The sequence below is a fragment of the Prinia subflava genome, chromosome 5 (assembly GCF_021018805.1).
Source record: "Prinia subflava isolate CZ2003 ecotype Zambia chromosome 5, Cam_Psub_1.2, whole genome shotgun sequence".
NCBI lineage: Eukaryota > Metazoa > Chordata > Aves > Passeriformes > Cisticolidae > Prinia > Prinia subflava.
In genome coordinates, this window is record NC_086251.1 from 34,170,742 (window position 1) to 34,190,327 (window position 19,586).

Sequence of the window (19,586 nt, forward strand, 5' to 3'; positions counted from 1 at the left end):
AACCCTGCCTATTTTTTCTTTGGTGTCATAAAAACATATAATTCACTCCGTGTGTTTGCAGTGTTTTCTACAAAAACATATTGAATTAATTCACCTGTTTTGTCATAACTGGGCTAGGATTGAATTTAGTATTTTTGGATTATACTTTCTGGTAACTTCCAGAACTACACAAGAGGATTCTCAGCTGGTACTCATTGCAACAGCTTTGTTAAAATCAAGAGAGCTACAACAATCTACACCATCTGTGGGTCGGCTATTCTAGTTGGTTGCCAGGCACATGCAGAACTTAGCTGCTTGTGTACTTGTACTTCAGACCAGACCAGAGGCTTCATGAGCAGGCTGCTAAGGCTGGATATACTTTAAAATAAAATAGATGCTTTAAAAAGAAAAAGATATATATTCAGGTGATGTGCAGTTATTAAATGATGAATAAGATTTCTGAATAGTTTCATGCAATGAATGTGGCAATTATTATGCACTTTTTATAGCTAGGGGATGGACATCTAGAAGCCTAAGTGACTTCCCTGTGGTCATATAGTGTTTCCAAGCTTTCAGCTCTAGGCTGTCCCAATCCCCATTTTAACCACAAGACTTGGCTCCCTCTCAGGGAGGTTTCTACATGACTGTGTGCTACTGAAGCAACAATCAACACTAGCTAACCTGTTTGCTTGAGCTGACATGCTTAAATGGAAATAAATTTTGTTCTGTAGTGTTACAGCTTGGTTTGTATGTTGTAAACTAGGTGTTATTGATACCACTGGCGATGAGAATGATTTGATTTCTAATGGTACTAAGCTAAATAGTGATTGTTCTACAGACATTTATTTCTAGGTATCAGAAAAGGACATTTCTATATGATTCAAGAATAGTTGTTCACAGACACCAGGGCCTGCAAAATTATCCTTAGGCTAGTAAATACTGCCAAATTCTCTTTCATTGACATATACAACATTCATTAAAAAAACAATTACTTTTATTTTATATATGCAGCACTTGTTTGGAGTTTCCTCAGCACAGATGATTTCTACTTGAATTCTGAGTAGAACTGGGAGAGAGGGCTTAACACCCAGAGCAGAAAGACAATTTAGGTTACTGCAGCCTTTTTAAAACTTTGCTATTTTACATGTTTGATATTTCCTTGGTTCTGCCCTCTTCTATTCCTCCTGCTAAGAGTCAGATCCTTGCCTCATCCATTGTACTGAGATGGATTCTTGGTAAAAGGACAGCTGAAAAAAGAGGAGTGAGCTGGCAGTCATGTTTTTCTAAGAAATTAATGCTGCGCGTGCCAATAATTATTTGCTTAATTTCAGTCTGCATGAACAAAAGAAAATAAGCAAAGCCCTTAAGAAAGTGCATCTGTATCAAAAAAATGAATGTCTTATAACCTTTGTCTCGGGGAATGACCGATTTTGTCTTCAGCTGCAATTTCACTCACAAAGATGGTCAAATCAATTATCTGATGTTTAAAAAGGTGCAGTATGGTGAGCTGTCCTTTTTTTTTAAAGGAAAAAGAAAAGCATAGAAGACATCTACTGGTCTTCTGTAATTTCTGGAATATGGCAGATACCTTAGAAATAATTTAAAAAACAGAAAAAAATCTGCGATCTGTCTTTATGTGCTTTTGATAAAGAGTTTAAGATACGACTAATAGAGTCCATATTGAGCTATAATGCAGATGGCTAAGTCAAAAGTGTAGTGACTAGAAATCCTCTGCCTCAATGGGGACAATAACCATACATATATGGGGACAATAACCAAACATAACCAGCCTCATCTATGTCCTTGTGTTTTATTAACAGATATTTATGATGAATCTTTTACACTTGCTGTGCATTTGCATGTTCTTCTATGAGAATCACAGAGAAGAGTGATTTGGTTTGGCAGGGACCAAGCCCAGACTATCTAGTCTAAACCCTTGCTGTAGATAAGGGACATCTTTCACTAGACCAGCTTCTTAAAGCCCATTCGGCCTGGCCTTGAACACTTCCAGGGATGGGGCATCCATAGCTTCTGAGCAAGCTGTTCCAGGACTACCACTCTTTTTTGTGCAATACTTTATATGTCCTGTCTAAATCTACTCTCCTGCAGTTTAGAATTTTTGTTCCTTGTCCTGTCACTGTAAGCCTTGGGAAATCTTATAAGCCTCCTTTAAGGACGGGAGGGCAGCTGTACATTCTCCGCAGAGCCTTCTCTCTTCCAGGCTGACCAACCCCAACTCTCGCAGTGTGTCTTCATGGGAGAGGTGCTCCAGCCCCTTTCTTGGCCTCTTCTGGACTTGCTCCAGCAGCTCCTGTGCTGGGGACCCCTGAACTGGATGCAGGACCCAAATGTAAATGGTTTCTGGCTTTTTCTGTAGGTCTTCAGCCCTTTGCTGGCCATTGCTCTGAGGCAACCTCAGCCAAGCTGTGCCACCGAGGGAGATCTGGCTGCTGCTGGGCGGGTGTCCATCCTTCAGCCCAGGCGCTCCTGCACTTGTTTGTTCCCTCTGTCCTGCAGAGGAGGCAAACCTGGCACCTTTGTGTGCACGCGTTAATGAAGGTGTTCTCAGAATTCCGGGAAAGCGTCTCTTTCCCCCTTCCCTTCTAGGTACCATTTCCTGGCCTTTTAGGCCAGTAGGTTTGGCTTTACGGCGCGTTTAACACAGAACAAGAATATAACTCTGCCATCGTGCTTTGGTTGCAACCCTGCAACCACCTGGAATTGGTTTTTAAGTTGCTGAAGTAGAAAATGTGTCTTATTTGTAGGGAACAACGTGCCACACCGACTAAACTTCATCGGCAGGCCCGGGGGCATTTTCTGCCTGGTCATAAATGAAGCCTTCCCCGCGCCCGGCCCGGCCGCGGCCCGGCGGCGGGAGGGGCCGCATTGCGCGGGGGAACGGAAAGCACCGGCCCGGGTTTCCCGCTGTCCCGGTGCCATCCGGGGGGAAGCGTTTAGGCGGCAGCAATCCCCGGAGAGATGAGGAAGGTGGAGGTGCGCTGGCTGCTTCTCCAGGTCGCTCCCTCTTCGCCCCCGCTCGCTGCCTTTCCCTGGGCCGGGCGCGGTCCCGGCGCGGCGCTGCCGAGCCCCGGGGCACCGCGGGGCCGGGCCGGGCTGTGCCGGGCTGTGCCGGGCGGGGGTGGCGCGGCGGGGCCGGGCGGCCGCGGGCCCAGCAGGGACCCGTTGTGCGCTGAGGGAGGCCCGCCCCGGGGGTGGGGGTGGTGTATATGTGTGTGTGTGTACATGTGCATATATGTGTTTGTGTATATCTATGTGTGTGCGGTCCGCTGTGCGTAGGGGCCGCCTCACCGCCTGCATTCAGGTTCCCGACTGGATTTACGTGTGTCCTGTTGGGGGAGTGTTGGTGTCAGGCCGCTGAAGCAGAACCTATGTCTGTTCTTAAACCAGCCCTGCTTCACCATCGTACATCTTTTACTTTGGTTGGCTTCAGGAAGGGTATCGGAAAGTTAGAAGGAAAACAGGAGAGAATGGCGGGTGTTGGCTTGGAGGAGCCATAATGCCTGATGTTGATTTCTGTGTAATTGGCGAGTGAAGGTTCGTAGCGTTCCTGGTGTGGTTTGTTCTCCCGGTGAAGCAGTCTAAACTTTTTTCTCAAGAGAGAGCTGGTGAGGAAATCCAGCGGGCAGCGCGTCTTGGTGCTGAGGTTCCTCTCTCTCTCTGTCATCCTGTTTCATTAATCAGCAGCTAGATTTGTACTGTCTTATTGTGTTCTTAGTGTTACTGGAAGCACCTTATGTTTCTTCACACATCTATTATTATAATTTGTTTTCTTACATAATTGTTTCAGAGAAATTATAAGCATTAGCATGCCTCAAGAATTTGAAGATACACTGATAATAATGCAGAATTTTGAATGCAGAATAATGGCAAATCTTGAAATATATAGAATTTTTAATTCCCAAATGACTTGTTTTGAATTACAATAACGAGTCACCAAAACCAAGCAGGAATATATTCTTTTGTGTAGGGTCAGCTATATGGGTGAGAATTTGAGAAGTGTTTGTACAACCTCCTTTGGAGACTTCCAGTGTAGGCAGAGCAATCTCCTCACATAACTTATTTGTATGCTCATTAAGAAACATGTGGCAGCTGTAAGGACAATAATATATTTGAATTCTTTCTACTGTAATTTGAAGCCATTTTCATTCACAACAATAAATGGTTTGGGAAACTCTTATTTCTGTTTTTCTTAAAAGTGATTCTTCTGCTTTGTCTTGCAGGGAGGGTGTGATTTTTTTAAATTGTGTCTCCTTTAACCTAAACGATTCCAGTTACTTTAAGCTTTTCTTGTATATTTTGCATTTGAGCTCAGATCATCCTTGATCCTCTTCTCTGAATTCATTCATTCTGATCAATTCATATGTTTGACTCAGTTTGAAGGGCAGTATTCAAAACTGGGTAGACTACTCCAGCTGAATTCTAAACAGTAGTCAGTAAGTAAGAAGGAAGATTTATGTCCTTTCAGAGCTTTACATCTGTTCACTCATCCTGGTATGGATGGTAGCCTTTGGCATATTCACCTTCTGTTCCACCTTAGACTCTAGGTCTTTTCTGCACCAGGGGATTATTCTGTCCTAAACTGAAGATCTTGCTTTTCTTCTTATTTAAGTACCCTCTTCCTGATTGGTCGTTTGCTCTTTTTTTGTTTAAGCTTTTTGCCTTTTTTTTTTTTTTTAACCCCCAAAACACCACAATACAAACTATTCTGATTAGTAAAGGCTGGATTAGAATTCAGAATTTCTTCCATCATGTTCTCATTTTGTTGCAGCTTGCTGCCATCTGTAATATTAGGGAAACAGTTAATCATTAAACAGTGCTACTTAGGAGGGTCCTCTCTGATCCTGTTTTTCTGCATGACCTTCCAGCCAGGATGAAGAGTAGTGACAATGTAATATTAAATTGGACCTTTGCCACAAACTAAATCCTTATCCCGTAGTGAGGTATGTTTTCTAATTCAAATTAGGACAAGCCTGTGTACTTTCAAGGCTAGCAGGAAGCAATATTCCAAGCTTGTCTTTTGCTCTTTGATCTTCAGCAGCAGCATGTTTACTCCTTAGATGTCCAAGGCACAGAGCACCCTGAAATAGATGTGGAGACGTCTGTCTTTAGTAAATAGGATTTGAAAATCTATTTGGGCCACACAGTAATGCCCATCTTGGCTCCTTTCTCCTTCCCTTGCCTCCCCTTAGTTTAGCTTATCTGAGCTTTCAGTCTTTCACAGGGCAAGAAGATCACAGCAAGAAGCTCTGCTCTGCTTTTGACACCTTGTACTACAGAGCATTTTCCTCATTCACCAGATAGAATCTTAAAAAATTTATAGGCTAAATACGAAATCCCTGGTGTAATATGCCACAGCTGTCTCTTACTTCGGACTTTTTTCTTCGCATGTCACTGTAGTGTTTGAGCATTTTCCTGATGTGTAAATTAGATCTGTATGACAGTATGTTAACTGAAATTCATCACTCTTTACAGTTCTTCCTCAGGAGATTTTCTTTCTCTGCTAATGGAGGCTGCCTTGAGCTGCACAGAAACTCAGGGTAGCAGAGAATCTTTTCTCCTCTTCTCAGCCTGCCTGTCTTTAGCTTCATGGTAGCACAAACTAGAAAGCGTTTGGTGTCACGCACTTACTCTCTCTAAACCCCCAGCTTTCACATGATGTGACAACTGGGAGGACAAGGGGGTCTCCTAAAAATGTTGTGTTTTCTTGCATCTTCAAAAGAAGAGTAAAATTGAGTAGCTATTAAAATTCTACAGAAAAAGAGAATTGGAAAGGGAAAGTTGACTTTCTCAACTGCCTTATCTACCTTGAACTGTTTCAGTGAGATTAAGAAACTCCTCAGTGTAGTGACAGTCACATCTAAGGCAGACATCCATGTGTTCCTTATTAAGGCCCACAGTTAGATAGGAACATACCCGTTAGGGGTGGAACAACTCTACCTCATGACCAGGTTTTCTTTCCATTAAGCTTAAGAAAAATCATGATTCACCAGATACTGTCAGTCTTCGTGCATGTTTCTTGAATGTCATTGGAAATTGCTTTAAAATGCAGTAGGCTTGTATTCTTTGCAATTACTTTGAATAGACATTTTGGATATTTATAATTTTAAAAAAAATAAGGATATTATCTCTTTGTGAAGTGACGGGTTTTGGAGACACTGAAGAAATTAATTTTTATTCTGCTGGTGTGTTGAATGAATGTGCAACTCGCAATAACTTTGAGATACACGAGACATTTCTACTAACTATAGTTTGTGGTAGTTCGATACTACAGCTCACAAGTGCTAACTGTTACGCTCCTGCTTTAAAGTGCACTCCCTTCACCCCTTTTCTTTCATATTGGTAATATCATAGAGGTATTTTTATTCTGTTGTTTGTGCTATGCTTGTAGACTGGAATATTTAATCTGTCTTAGATGCTGCAATTTAGGAGTAAAGTGACCAACTGAAATTGATCCAGAGATGATTAAAAGCACCAATTGTTTTCTTTTGTGGACTTAAAAGCAATACTTAGAAAACCCCAGAATTTTCCTAGTTTTAAAACAAAAGGGGAGAAACCAGACTTTGAATACATAAAGTTGTGACAGAAACACTGACAATAACTTTGTAGTAAAGAAAGGCTCAGCTGGGTGCAAGAAAAAGCTTCATAAGAAGGTGAAGCTTTGAAGCAGGAGCCCTGCTGAGGTTAAGGAACCTCTCTCACTGGAAGTTTTTAAGACCACTTTGGAGGCTATCTAGACATGAGTTGGCCTCACAGTGGAAGGCTTGGGCTAAATGTTTGGCTGAGGTACTTGCTAGCAGTTCTTATGAATATTTCAATAACTTTTCATGCACTCAGGAGCTTAAAGATTATTTGTTCTTGTTTTTAAGCCATTGAACTGAGACACAATAGCTTGCCCAACTGTGTTCCATGTTGAAAGTTCAAAGAAAATTAGAACTGTTTCATTATTTTGGTTTAGACAAAAACAATAATTATAATGAATTATGATAAGTACCTTGGTATTCATGCTGACTTCACAGTATATGCATGGTTAGGTATCACAACCCTGATAATCTAGTTTTTTGGCGACACAGCAAACATAGCCTGTGTTTTTACCATGTTCTGGGAGTTTGCTTTGTTGTGGTTATAGTTTATGGGTAGTTGCTCTAAAGTAGTATGTTGCTCTTGCTGACTGGCTCTGACATTTACAATTTTGAGAGAAATCAAAATTGATTATACTGCTGGATACAGTTGATAAGGTGCAGAAACATGAATAGTAAATGTAACAATATATTGAAGCTAAGTGTTTTTCTTTTCACTAACACTGCATTTCATTTAATGTATTTCTGAAGTGCAGGAAATCCTAGTTCTTCTCTTTTTCTCTCATCTTCATAAATACCATATTTAGGAGTTAGAATTACTGCTGTAGAGAAGACATTTATTACAATAAGTTCTTGAATTTTTTAAATGAATACAATGTAGCTGAACTGTGTATTATTTGGAAGAGCAGATGAATTTATAGCACAGATGACTTATACTCATTTTTCTTCTGAAAAGTAATCTAGCTTTTCTGTATCATGTAACATAACTAGTGATTACTTGGTTATAAGGAAAGTATTTTAATCTGTATCAAATTAAGAGTGTACTAATCTAGGTACATTTGGTATCTTAAGTAGAAAACAAGAGACAAACTTAGGCAATTATGTATTAATAGGCTAAATAATAACTCTCTTTCTTATTTTAGGCACCAGTGGGATTTAAGAATCTCTCTCCTGAGAAAATTTGCTGCCTCTACAGCTTTTCATCTTAGTGTGCACTTGATGATTTCACTTGAAATACCTATCTGAAGAAATTAAGAGTAGGCGAGGTGTGATTACCTTTTAAAAATGTTAAAAGTTCAGCATTGTGTAACAGCTGTCAAGATACCCAAGAAAAAGCCATATATTTGTGACATGTGCTGTAAACAGTTTGAAACTCCATCAAAATTAGCTAGGCATTATCTCATACATACTGGTCAAAAGCCATTTGAGTGTCATGTCTGCAATAAAACATTTAGGCAGCTAGTCCACCTGGAGAGGCATCAGTTGACCCATAATCTGCCTTTTAAGTGTATTGTTTGTTATAGAAACTTCAAAAATGTAATCACTTTCTTAAAGCATCAGCAGCTGCATAATGAAAATTATGAGAATGATACAAAGGAAGCAGAAAACGTTGTGAATTCTGAGCAAGAGAGGGTCACTTGTGGCATCTTTCATTGCTCTGTGTGCTGGAAAGCCTTTACAACTGAAGAGAGGTGGATGCTGCATCAGTGTCTCAAGTCAGATCATCTGCATGGTGCCAGAAGGAGAAAGAAGAAAACTCACACTTGTGAATCATGTAACAAGACGTTTCCATCAAGATCCAAGCTAGAAAGACACTTCCTTATTCACACTGGCCAGAAGCCTTTTAAGTGTTCTTCATGTGGCAAATCTTTCAGACAGTCAACACACTTGAAAATTCATCAGCTCACACACACAGAAGAAAGGCCTTTTCAGTGCTGTTTTTGTCAGAAGGGATTTAAAATACAGAGCAAACTCATGAAGCATAAACAGCTCCATGCCAGAAATAAGACTTTACCCAATATTGTATGCAAAGCAAAGACTCTTAAATATCCCAGACCACACAACGTGTTGGAAGGAAAACGGGAGAGTTTTGAGAATGCTGGTACACACAAGTTACAGGAGAATGACCCACTTGATGTGCACTCAATTTATATTGTACCCTTTCAGTGCCCAGCATGTGAACAGTGTTTTGAAACAGAACATGTTCTAAATTTGCACAAATGTCGTTATTCAAAAGACAGCAGAAGTTCAAATAAAGGTACAACAGCATGCAGACACACAGTCAACAGGAGAAATAAGGCCCTGATGCAACGGAAGCATTCTGGCGGAAAGGCAACAGATTTTTCTCTGACCGACAGACAAAAAGTTAAATCAGGTCACGTTGGAAGTCCTGACGTGGTTGCAGCTAGAGATGAGCGTTGTGCTCAGCGTGTGTCCACTAAACCTTCCAGGGACTGCCGGAGCAGGCGTGACGTGCACAAGGCAGTTTGTAATCGGATGAAAAGAACCTTGGCTGTGCCATTGCCTTGGCCGCAGTACCCACAGCCTCCCCGCTTGGGCAGTGGTTTAAAAGGTGTGCTTCCCGATGAAGGCATGTTAAACATCGATGATTCACTGGATAATAAAGATGGTGCTTTTTATGGTTTATCAAATGATAGTTTTTTTGATAATCCAGAAGTGCTTCACTGTGCTTTTTCATCTTCTGCTAAAAATATACATAACAGACACAAAGTGTGTAAATGTGACAGATGTGAAAAAATTTTTCTATCTTCATCCAAACTGCAAAGACATTATCTTATACACACGGGACAAAAGCCCTTTGGCTGTAATGTTTGTGGGAAGACATTTAGACAGTCAGCTCACTTAAAAAGACATCAGCTCACCCATACCGAGAAGAGAGCCTGTAAAAGCCCCGTTTGCCAGGCAGAATTTGAAAACCTGAACAAACTTCTCAATCATCAGGGAGATCATACTGAATTTAAGTCTTCTCAGCCTGTGGGTTATTCAGGTTATTCTCCAACACCTTCACAGCCATCTGGCTTTCAAGAATTTGAGCTGATTCAGTCAAACCAAGCAGCTGATATCAAAGTTGAAATTGAGTCACAAGATTTTGTTCTTGACACCAGCAGTAGAAACCCACAGCCATATTTGTGCAGTAAATTGTTGGAAACAGAGCAAAGCTCTTACAGCTATTGGCATGATTTTTCTGAAGGTACTGAAAAAAGTGAAGCTGTTAACAAATTATATCAATGCAGTATCTGCTTTAAAACTTTTAAATCTCCTTCTAAGCTTGAAAGACATCACCTAATGCATGCTGGACAGAAGCCATTTGAATGTTTAGTTTGTGGAAAAAAATTCAGACAGGCTCCACATTTGAAAAGACACCACCTTATTCACTTTAAAGAGAGCTTAAAGCTTAGTTCCTCTGAGGAGCAAGCAGAGAATGTATTAGTTTTATCAAAACAGGATAATGTCCTATGAAACAATATTTAAAATTTTTGGTTACATAATCATAAAATATTTATATTAGGCCAAACAACTGAAGGGGATTATATTTTCTATTATAGAGATGACCTGGTGAAATTAATTCACTGTCTTCAGATCTGTCTACTTGATATAATTTGTGATACATTCATGTTGAGATTTTTTTTTTAATGGAACAAAACAATACACACACTCTTTGCATTCCCTTTGGCTAAATTAATTTATAAATACACATTCATATTGTATCAATAGTGTTGCAGCAATCTGCAATGTTTCATGGAAAAGATAATTAATCACTGAACATAAAATACAGTGTGGGAAAATGTGATACTTTTAAACTATCAGAAAAGTAAAGACAAAAAGGTAATTTTAAGAATATGAAACAAAAGTTCCTTTTAATTTCTTCTGGTTCCCCATATGTTCCAAGCAAAGGATTCTTGCTGTATTTATCCCATACCTTAAAAAAAGTTATTTTTAGATAGAAGAAAGTAGAAAAAGGGGCAAAATTTCAATGAGAAGTATGTTGATGTGGCATTATAGAACATTCTGTTTCCTACAGGATAGAAAAAAATAACTTATTTACACTTAATGTGCTTGGAGAGCTATATGTGAGGAATTAGGTAATTTCCCTTTTTATATAAAATACAAGGAGACAATGCTATAATATTAGGATTTATAATCAATTAATCCATTTCACTATTTCATTAACTCCACTTCCTTGTAAATCCCTTGCATTCACTAGAATTTTTGGCCACTTTATACTTTACTTAACTATTTCCCTGTAAGAAAAGAAGACAAGAAATTATCATTAAGATTACAAATGGGCTTACTATCTGTTCAGTCTCCTTTCCCTCTAGCATACATAGTGAACCAGTAAAAGAAGTGTTCTCTAAGATGTGATAATAACTCAGATGAACAGTTTTGTCAGGAAGTCATGTTCTCATTACATTAAATATATGAGACTGAAAATTACTTTTAGCTGAAATAAAGTAATTCTGATTTTGTATTAATAGAATCTGTAGTTATACTTTCTGTAAAGTAAATGGTTTTGTCCATTGTGCCAATGGGGCTGGCAAGAAGTGCAAGTGCAGTGGAGCTTCATACATAATGAACAAGATTGAAGTTTGTTTCTTCTTTTTTGTCCTCTGAAAAAAACCTACCTTTTAGGATACTTTCTTTGTTATGCAACTTTTGAATAGTTGAATCCTGAAGTTTGTATTCCTGTTTCTAAATGAACATATCTGTAAGATACATGACATTGGTTTTAGTATTTAAATAGAACCATATTTATTTAAGTAAAATGGGTTTTTTTAATTATTATTTTTGAAATGGCATGAACTTTGTGGTACTTGGTGAATATGAAGGGTAAAAGGAGTTTTGTTTTCATACATGTTATTCTTTTCCATTTTCAGCAAGAATAAAACCAGGAAAAATACTTGGAAATGGTCTGTAGTTCCTATGCTTTTTGTCAAACAGACAGAGTCCGTATATTAATGATGATTATAGTTATATATTGAGATTTTTTCTCCCTATGTGAATTGTTTCATATTGAAAGATAAAATGCTGTATAAAAAGTTTGGAAAGCATATTGTAGAGCTCTTTTAAAATACTTGTAATAAACTATTTTATTTATATTATACTTTCAGAGTGTACTTTATGTGCAAACCAGAGTTGTGAAGCTACCTAACATTCATTATGCAAAAAAGACTGCATATCAAAATAACTTTGTATGTTAGAACAATAGGTGTGGTTTCAGATATTTTTTGTTATAAAATATAAATATGTTTAAAGATAATATCTTTCTTAAGGAGTTACAGTCATTTAAAATGCTGTGAGAGTAATGTATAGAGAACACAAAACTTTCATGTTTTGAAAATATCAATTTAAGTAAAATGAAGGGAAAATAATATAAAAAAGGTATTTTTGAGGGGTGAATGAGACATTTGCAGGAAATGTTACTATTTGATGAATTTGGAAAGTAATGAAATCTTTGGGCTTAGATTTCAGAGCCACAATGTCTCTCTGGCTTTCCATCCCTTCGTAGAAAGTTTTGTGTTAGTATAAATTCATGATTTTATGTGGATTATTCCATAAACCAGCTAGAAAGGGGTTAAATAGTTTCTAAGAGTCAGAAGAGAAAAAACCTGAGGTTGAAATCCTGTGTCTTTTGCAGTTAGCAGTAAAATTTCCCAAGTATCTTCAAGAATTTGAGCTAGAGCAGTTTTCTCTGTGTTCACAGGAACACTTGTTGTTCAGTAGTATGTCAGTCATTTTCCATAATGCGTCAAGGAAAGTTCAAGCCATAATGTTTTAAGTATCTTTGGTGGCAGAAACATTGCCTGTGATTTTGTTAGAATGAACTGCTGGTTAATGCTAATAATCTGATAGTACTGAAGTAGTGGATTTTTTGAGACTGTGCAGAACCAAAGCATATTCTGCAGAGGAAAACACTGGTGTGTTAACAATGAGCTCCTGCTGAGGAGAACTCCAACAGCATGGGTTTAGCACTGAGGTTGTTCTCTGTGGAATAGAAGAAGGGTCAAATACTTTAAAACAAGCAGAAACAAAAGGTAAAAGGGATTTTTTGAAGACAAATTATGCAACTGCAGTACAAACTGATCACATCAATTTTCTGTCTAGATGTGGCTATGGATACCTTTAAAATGTTCATGCTGCATTATCATTACAAAGTGTCATAAATGAGTGTTTCAGGTGGCTCAAAGAATCACCAGCAAAGGTATCCTCAAAAGCTGGTTTAATGTAAAAGTGAAAGCACAAAAAGTTTGTTGGCAATGTTCACTCTGCTGCTTATTAGATGGCTAAAACACACAGACAAAAATTGACTGAAATCTAAAATCAGTAAATCTATAACTAAAATCAACCTAAAATTATCTGTGTGGAGGCTGATGATGGAATAAGGCAAAGAATGGGAAAGGGTAAGGATAAAAGAAATAAGGGGGACCCTCCAATTGAGTCACAAGGTTCAGAGGGGAGCCCCTTGCCAAACTTAACCCCAGGTTTGACCAACAGTTTTGGCCTAAAGTAACAGCGCTTAAAAGCACTTAATTGAAACAATTTCACTCGTGTGGCACTACAGTAACTCGAAGGCTTAACTCACAAATTTAACATACTTCAGAATCCCAGAGAGCAACTTCACAGTATGTTTGCTTCAGCATATTCACACTCGCACACACAGAGAACTAAAGGAGTATGTCCAGGGTGTATCTGTGAAAATCTTCCCTCAGTTCAGTGAAGTTCTCACTGCCACTGCAGATGCCATGGCATCATCTCAATGGGCAAAGGGCTGAGCCTGTGGGGGTCAGCCCAGGCTCTAGCAGCAGTGTTTGGTGCAGTCCTCAGAGTACAGCAAGCTTGAGAGTTCACCACCTGAGAGCCATCCCACTCCCACGGCAAGTGCTGTTTGAAGCCCACGGTGGTTCAGGAGAGCTCCAAGTGTCTTACTCAGGACTGCTGTTTATAGGGTTGCTAGAGAGACTTTAGTCACAGTAACTTGCCATCCTGGATGAAATTCAGCTCAGTAACTTTGAAAGTTTAGGAAAAAAAATTGTTCCATTTATGGTGTTATGCAGACAAGAAAAATAAGTTTCCAAGGCTGTTTGTTAAAAAACAGGAGCTTGTTATATAACAGAAGTTCCCAGAAAGAGACAGTGTTTCTGATAAGCTCAAGAGGAGCTCAGCCCCAATGCTGTTTGTCAAGGCCAAGGCCCGAGGAACAGTTCTGAGATGATTGTGTGGCCCAAGGTGTATGTGTGGGTGGCAGCTGTGTCCCCACAAAAGGTTTGCAGAAAGTCAAAACATACATATGTTAGTATTCCTATATATGTCTGCAGAAAAAGTCAAAGGAGGAAAAAATAATAATAGACCACAGAAAAACTGTTTAATGAACTGAAACTGATTTTCATTCTGTTCTGGGTTTCTCACTTGGCTGTGGTCTGCTCCCACACACCCAGAGCCAACAAGAAAATTGGGAGATGGACACAAAAGAAACTCAGTTGAAGTGAATGACACCTTAGGCTTCAAACCAAGATGCTGGATCTAATGTTTAGTTTTCCTGGCTGCTTCCTAGTAAAAATATAAAACTCCGAGAGTCATAATCTCTCAATAGCAGCTCATTTGAGTTAACACTTACCTAAGTACAGTTGGATGACTCTTAAATCAATAAAGACTATGGTTTCAGTCCATCTAATGGCCCCTTGTAATGATGTTGAAAATGCCCAGACCTCCTAAATAACTGAGGTGGTAATGGTTCATATTCCTAGCACCAGGCTTTGTGGATTTTTAAAGTGTAAGTTTTAATTTAATAGCTTGGTTTTATGGTCTGACGGCTGTGGATGAGATGTGTCTGAGAGGCAGTTATCATAAGGAAAATTGAAATTACAGAAGTGACTTTTCTATGCTCTCCTATAGTGTTCTTTCTCCAGGTTAAGCAAATAAGTTGTATTTCTTCATGTAATAAAGCTTTTAAACAGCTTTGAAACAGATTTTTTTTTAGCATCTTTTTAAAAAGTGAATCTTCAAAGTCCACACAAGTGAAGGAGAAATCAGTCTTAAGACAACAAAATCACTCACAAATGAACTGATATCTCCTTGTTCAGAAACTATTGTTCTAACATGAAAGTGTTATTTTGTCTATGCTATCATGGATCTCTGAATGCTGTTTTACTTCTCTGCCATTCCAGTTCCTGACTGCTCCCAGGATATCCTTATGTGTGGCTTGACTGTTAAACGCTTGACATGATTTGGGTATGTGGCTGAAATTTTTCCTCTTCGCTGGAATCCTTCCAGTGTCCCTGGTGCCAGTCCGTAGGGCTCTGTGAGTTCCAGTCCAAGACTCCTGGAGCTGGCTGTTGCACGGGTGCTGCCATGGCGTGTAAAATAGTGCCTGAGGATTGAGTGCAGGAGGATGTGAGGAGCTGACTGGTGATGATGGAGACCGTGGCCTGTCGTTCTCCACTCAGAGTCATATGGGTGTGTAGGGCAGTAGGAGCATATGGATACAGTGACTGTTCAGCTTTGCCTGTGGCACTGGAATGTGCCTTACTGACCTAGTGAAGGAGGGGAAAAAGAATTGCATGGTCACTGATATTTAAAAAAGTAAAAGACTAAAGAAGCCAGCCATGCATAGTGTCTCCCCTTTGTACTCTTAATGTGCTGCACTCAAATCCTATTGACATAAAGGAAAACACTAGCTGGATGCTAAGTGGCTTGATTTTATCTCTGCGTTTTTTGGGAGTATTAATTTTAATCCCTAGTATGCGTTTGCCAAAGTAGCTTGCTAAGCCACAGAAAATCAGATTATTTCCTCAATTTTTATTTATTTTGTTTCTAAGATGATCCTGAAAACACAGCAGAGAGATTCCTGCAAGTGACAATAGAGTCCCACTAAATGAAGTAGAAATTTGCTAAGCTATCTAGACACTCCAAGTGTAGGAGCCAATTTGAGGATAATTTTTAAGATCAAAACAGGTTAGGATTTTTTCATTACACTGAGAGCAACCTTGGATCAATATCTTGGCAACCTTCTTTGCTGTAGTGTACTATATCTTGTATTTTATACTCTGGGTCTTAAAAATAGCAGGTAATTGGGTGGTGAGAATAGCTCCGGAGGAATCCCCTCAGGTGTTGAGTAATGTGTCTGATGCTAATGCAATTAGCAGAGGAAACATATCTATTTGCTAATAAGCGAAATTGATTTGTTGAGTGATATTGTCCTTTATATTACAGTAGAAAGGTTTTTTCAATAAAAGGAATTATTAAAAGTCAAAACATTTTTTTTTTAGTATTACACAGGTGTGAATTTGCTGTTTTCAGTAGGTATTCTGTTTTATTGCCATTTTAAACTCTTTTAAAATCCTGAAATGCTAATGGAAATGTCTACCAAAAACCTAGAAAATACAGAGAAAAGCAAGGATGAAAGCTTTAGGAAACTGGAGTTAGCTCTCAGCATCTTAGAATGCTGTCTCCATTGAGTTTTATGCTGCATATTAGATATGTTACAATTTTTTCTGCAATATGTATTTTTTTCCTTTATTGTGAGAAAAGAGACATCATCAAGAATGTAATTTTACAATGATGTTGCAAATAGACCCAAATTTCTGTAGCACTTCTCATGCCACTACTAGCAGAAAGGAAATTATTTGCCTTAAAATCTCATTCCAGTGATGAAATTTCTCCATCAAACAGATTTATTTAATATTATTTTTTCCACATAGAAACTTTATCACATAAAAGCCTCTGACCAGATTTTTAGCAAATATTGCTAGAGGTTTTCTGACCATTGATCTCAGCTTCTCACCACTGTTCTCCCTCAGCTGGCAGGAACCTAGCTGGAAGTCTCTGAAGAGAATTAGAATAGTCCAGAGTCTGCTCTAACTTGAGCTGTTAGCCAAACGTGAGCCCAGCAGCAGAAAGCTAAGAATGACACCAAGTCTCCTCTTTCACCATCTCCTTCACTAGAGGCATTGCTTGCTATTCTGGGATATAAAAGCAGCTGGGTTGCTGAATTAACCATATTTTCCTCTAGTCATGAGCTCAGAATATCCACTGAAGTTACTGTAAGTTTTGCACAAAAATCAAGGGCAGTACATTGGCCAGAATGTGTGCTAAATAAATATTTATACACAAATCAGAATGCTACTGATGGCTTCTTTACACTTTAAAATTCTAAATATTTTAAGAAGCATCTGTTACTAAACTGAGGCATCATTTTTGAAAGTACCCATATTTACTGAGTGGAAGTACACATATTTAATGAGATGAACACAGTGACAAAAGTCTTGGACTAGAAGAATGCACATAAATAAAATAGTAAAAACAACGTGACATGATTGAATTAAAGCTGTAATGAACCGTCTGAACATTTAGTTGATATGAATATTAACTGCTATGAAAGATGAGCTATAACCAAAGCAATAACCCCCTGTCATTGTGCCTAACCTTTTTACATGTTAAAGGATTCCTCTAATCTTTTTGGAGAAGATTTTTCAAATTTTATTTACCTAAAGCAGGTTTAAATCAATATATTTCTTCTATAATTTCAACAGGTAAGAGACACAGAGATTTCAGATCTTTGCTTAATATACATATTATTCTGTTTATATGCCATTCATCCTCTCATCCATTTCAAAAACTTCTTTCATATAACTTAGCAAGAAATATTTTGAAATATTTCAAAATATTGCATATTCACTTTCCTCCTTTGGTTAGAAGAAAACCTGTATATGCAAGTTGGTATATATACATAATGCATGATGACACTTGAAATTCTCATATGTGGAGATTTTGGTTTCAGAACTTTTCAGAGGGACGCCTCTTGAAAAATCTCTTGTGTATTTGCAAAGTCAATAAACTGAGATAAAAGCTGATTTTAAAGTGATGCGTTCTCCTAAGCTTTACCGAGTTGCTTGACAGGAAGGCTACCCAACATATTGCTTAATGTCACTCAGGCTGAGATTCATGTGCTTTAAGTTAAGGTGTGCATGGTGCAGTTAGGTACCTCCCCATAGCTAAGTGTACACGTGTAGTGTAATGCAATGACATTAGGCCAGATAATACATTCCCATACAGCGCTGAGATGCACCCCAGATATTTCAAGCCCCATCCTGAGAAGCATAGTTCTTTTAAAAACCACCTGGACCACCTCAATATTTGTAAGCTGTGCACACAGAAAGCACAATTCAGCCATCAAAACTTAGCTGGTTTAGATTTTCTGCACACAGAACATGGCTGTCAGAACACTCATGGCTCGCTTTCGAAAAGGGAATGTAAACTTCCCTTGGCCTCTGAGTAATGGAACACAGGGGCCAAGAAACACTAAAGGGTATTCAGTATATGCAGAAAGGAGGAAAAACTGCTGTTGAAAGGGGAAGTACAGCCACAGTCAATGATTCGGGAAGGAAGAAGTGTCTCCATCTCTCAGGACCCAGTGTCTCTATAAAGAAGCAAATGAGGCCAAAGACTCAGCAGCCTTGGTCATGTAATGGAACTTTATAACTAGCTTGAAACTGTACAGGTGGATCAGCAGCAAAATTTGATCCAACCCCTGGATGGGAGTGCATGGGGCAGTGCAACAATGCTGTCTGTCAGTGAGCTGCTTCTCTGCTTTATGAGAGTGGTGTTAGCATGCCCTCAGCTATGAGAGAACAGTCTTCACCCTGGAAAGAAGGTTTTGGTATCTTCAATTCCATCTTATGTCAGGGGAATGTTTGCACCCCTGGCCACCTGGACAGGTGACAGTAGAGTTGTGGTAGTAGCCATCCCATCATTCCAGATCAAAGAGCCAGGAAAAGTCTCTGCTGCTGTGCTGCAGTGTCAAGGCTAAGGCACATGGGGAATCATCTGTCCCAGCAGAATGCTTCTTTGGAGGAGAACAAATCAGTTGTCCACCAGACAAGGTACTAGTTCATAATTTTCAAAAAAATTGCTGGCTAGAATGGGAAAGATAATGCCATTTTGCACGCTGAGTGCAATGCTGCTGGTATTTTTTACCTGCTTTAGAACAAAACTTTCCTACCAGAGTATACAAAGGTGCAAGATGGTATCCATACAGAGTCTGCATCTTAGTGCAGAGTTTGTTTATATCTCAGAAGCTGAAGTCTAAATCTCTGTGTGCTAGACAGTCAAAAGTGTGACAGTGTTTATATTAGAAGTATGGCCCTGCTGAATCTGCTGAATTCACTGGTCATGTCTCACCGATAACCTTAAAACAGTAACAAACAAAATCAGTGTTTGAAATCTTTATCTATGAATTGTCTGGAGTTTTCATTGCTAGAAATTAATATTTTCTGTGACTCTACATAGAATCTAAAATAATCTGAAAGATAGAAAATAGAGAAAATAGACTCAACCCCTGCTGATTTATCACTAGGTACTTCCTGCTCTGGTGGAACTGAAGTAAAAGCAACTGCCAGCTTACTGATGACCTTGGCTTACACAGTTTACAAATAAAAGGAGAAAAGTATATTTTTCCTGGTTACAATAATAGGGAAGGGGAAGCATTCAAAACAAGAGGTGCTAATTAAGCAAGAAAGCAGCATGGAATATAAATTGACCAGGACTGTATGCAGCCTAGAAATGAATAATAGTCTTGAAAACTGCATCTACTCAAGTATGTGACTTTTAAATAATACATGTCTTCATGAATGAATTAACAGGTTTTTGAAAGGAATATTTGATTTTCTTGACATGTTAAGCCAATGAGCATAGAGAGATGGAGAACTTCACAGGCTGCTGGGATGATGGGGTACAGGGTTTTATTTCTCCTCAATTACAAAGGAGTTTGGAGTGCAAAGTGTCAGATGTGCCTCCACTCTGGGGGAAACTGAGCATAGGAATTCAAGAGACCAGTCTTAACAGACACTGTGAGCTGGGGTGAGATTCACAGATGGGGACAAGGGGACAACACTGGCTGGCATTATGCATGGTCTTACCACAATTCTTTAAAGATTTCCCTGCACTTGAGGATGAAAGTAATGTATTTTTCCAAAGCACAAATTTATACATTTG

The 19,586-nt window shown here is 38.8% G+C and overlaps 1 protein-coding gene across 2 annotated transcripts; it reads left to right on the forward strand.

The window, feature by feature from the left end:
* Positions 1-2,852: 2,852 nt before the first annotated feature.
* Positions 2,853-11,700, forward strand: ZNF770 (zinc finger protein 770). Of its 2 annotated transcripts, none has more exons than XM_063398833.1 (2): positions 2,853-2,994; positions 7,721-11,700. In XM_063398833.1, exon 2 carries the CDS (start codon positions 7,863-7,865, stop codon positions 10,056-10,058), a length of 2,196 nt encoding a protein of 731 aa, XP_063254903.1. In that variant the 5' UTR covers positions 2,853-2,994; positions 7,721-7,862; the 3' UTR covers positions 10,059-11,700. The 2 variants fall into 2 exon arrangements, with proteins under 2 accessions (XP_063254903.1, XP_063254904.1); XM_063398834.1 differs by having other exon boundaries at positions 2,857-2,973.
* The last annotated feature ends 7,886 nt before the right edge of the window (positions 11,701-19,586 follow it).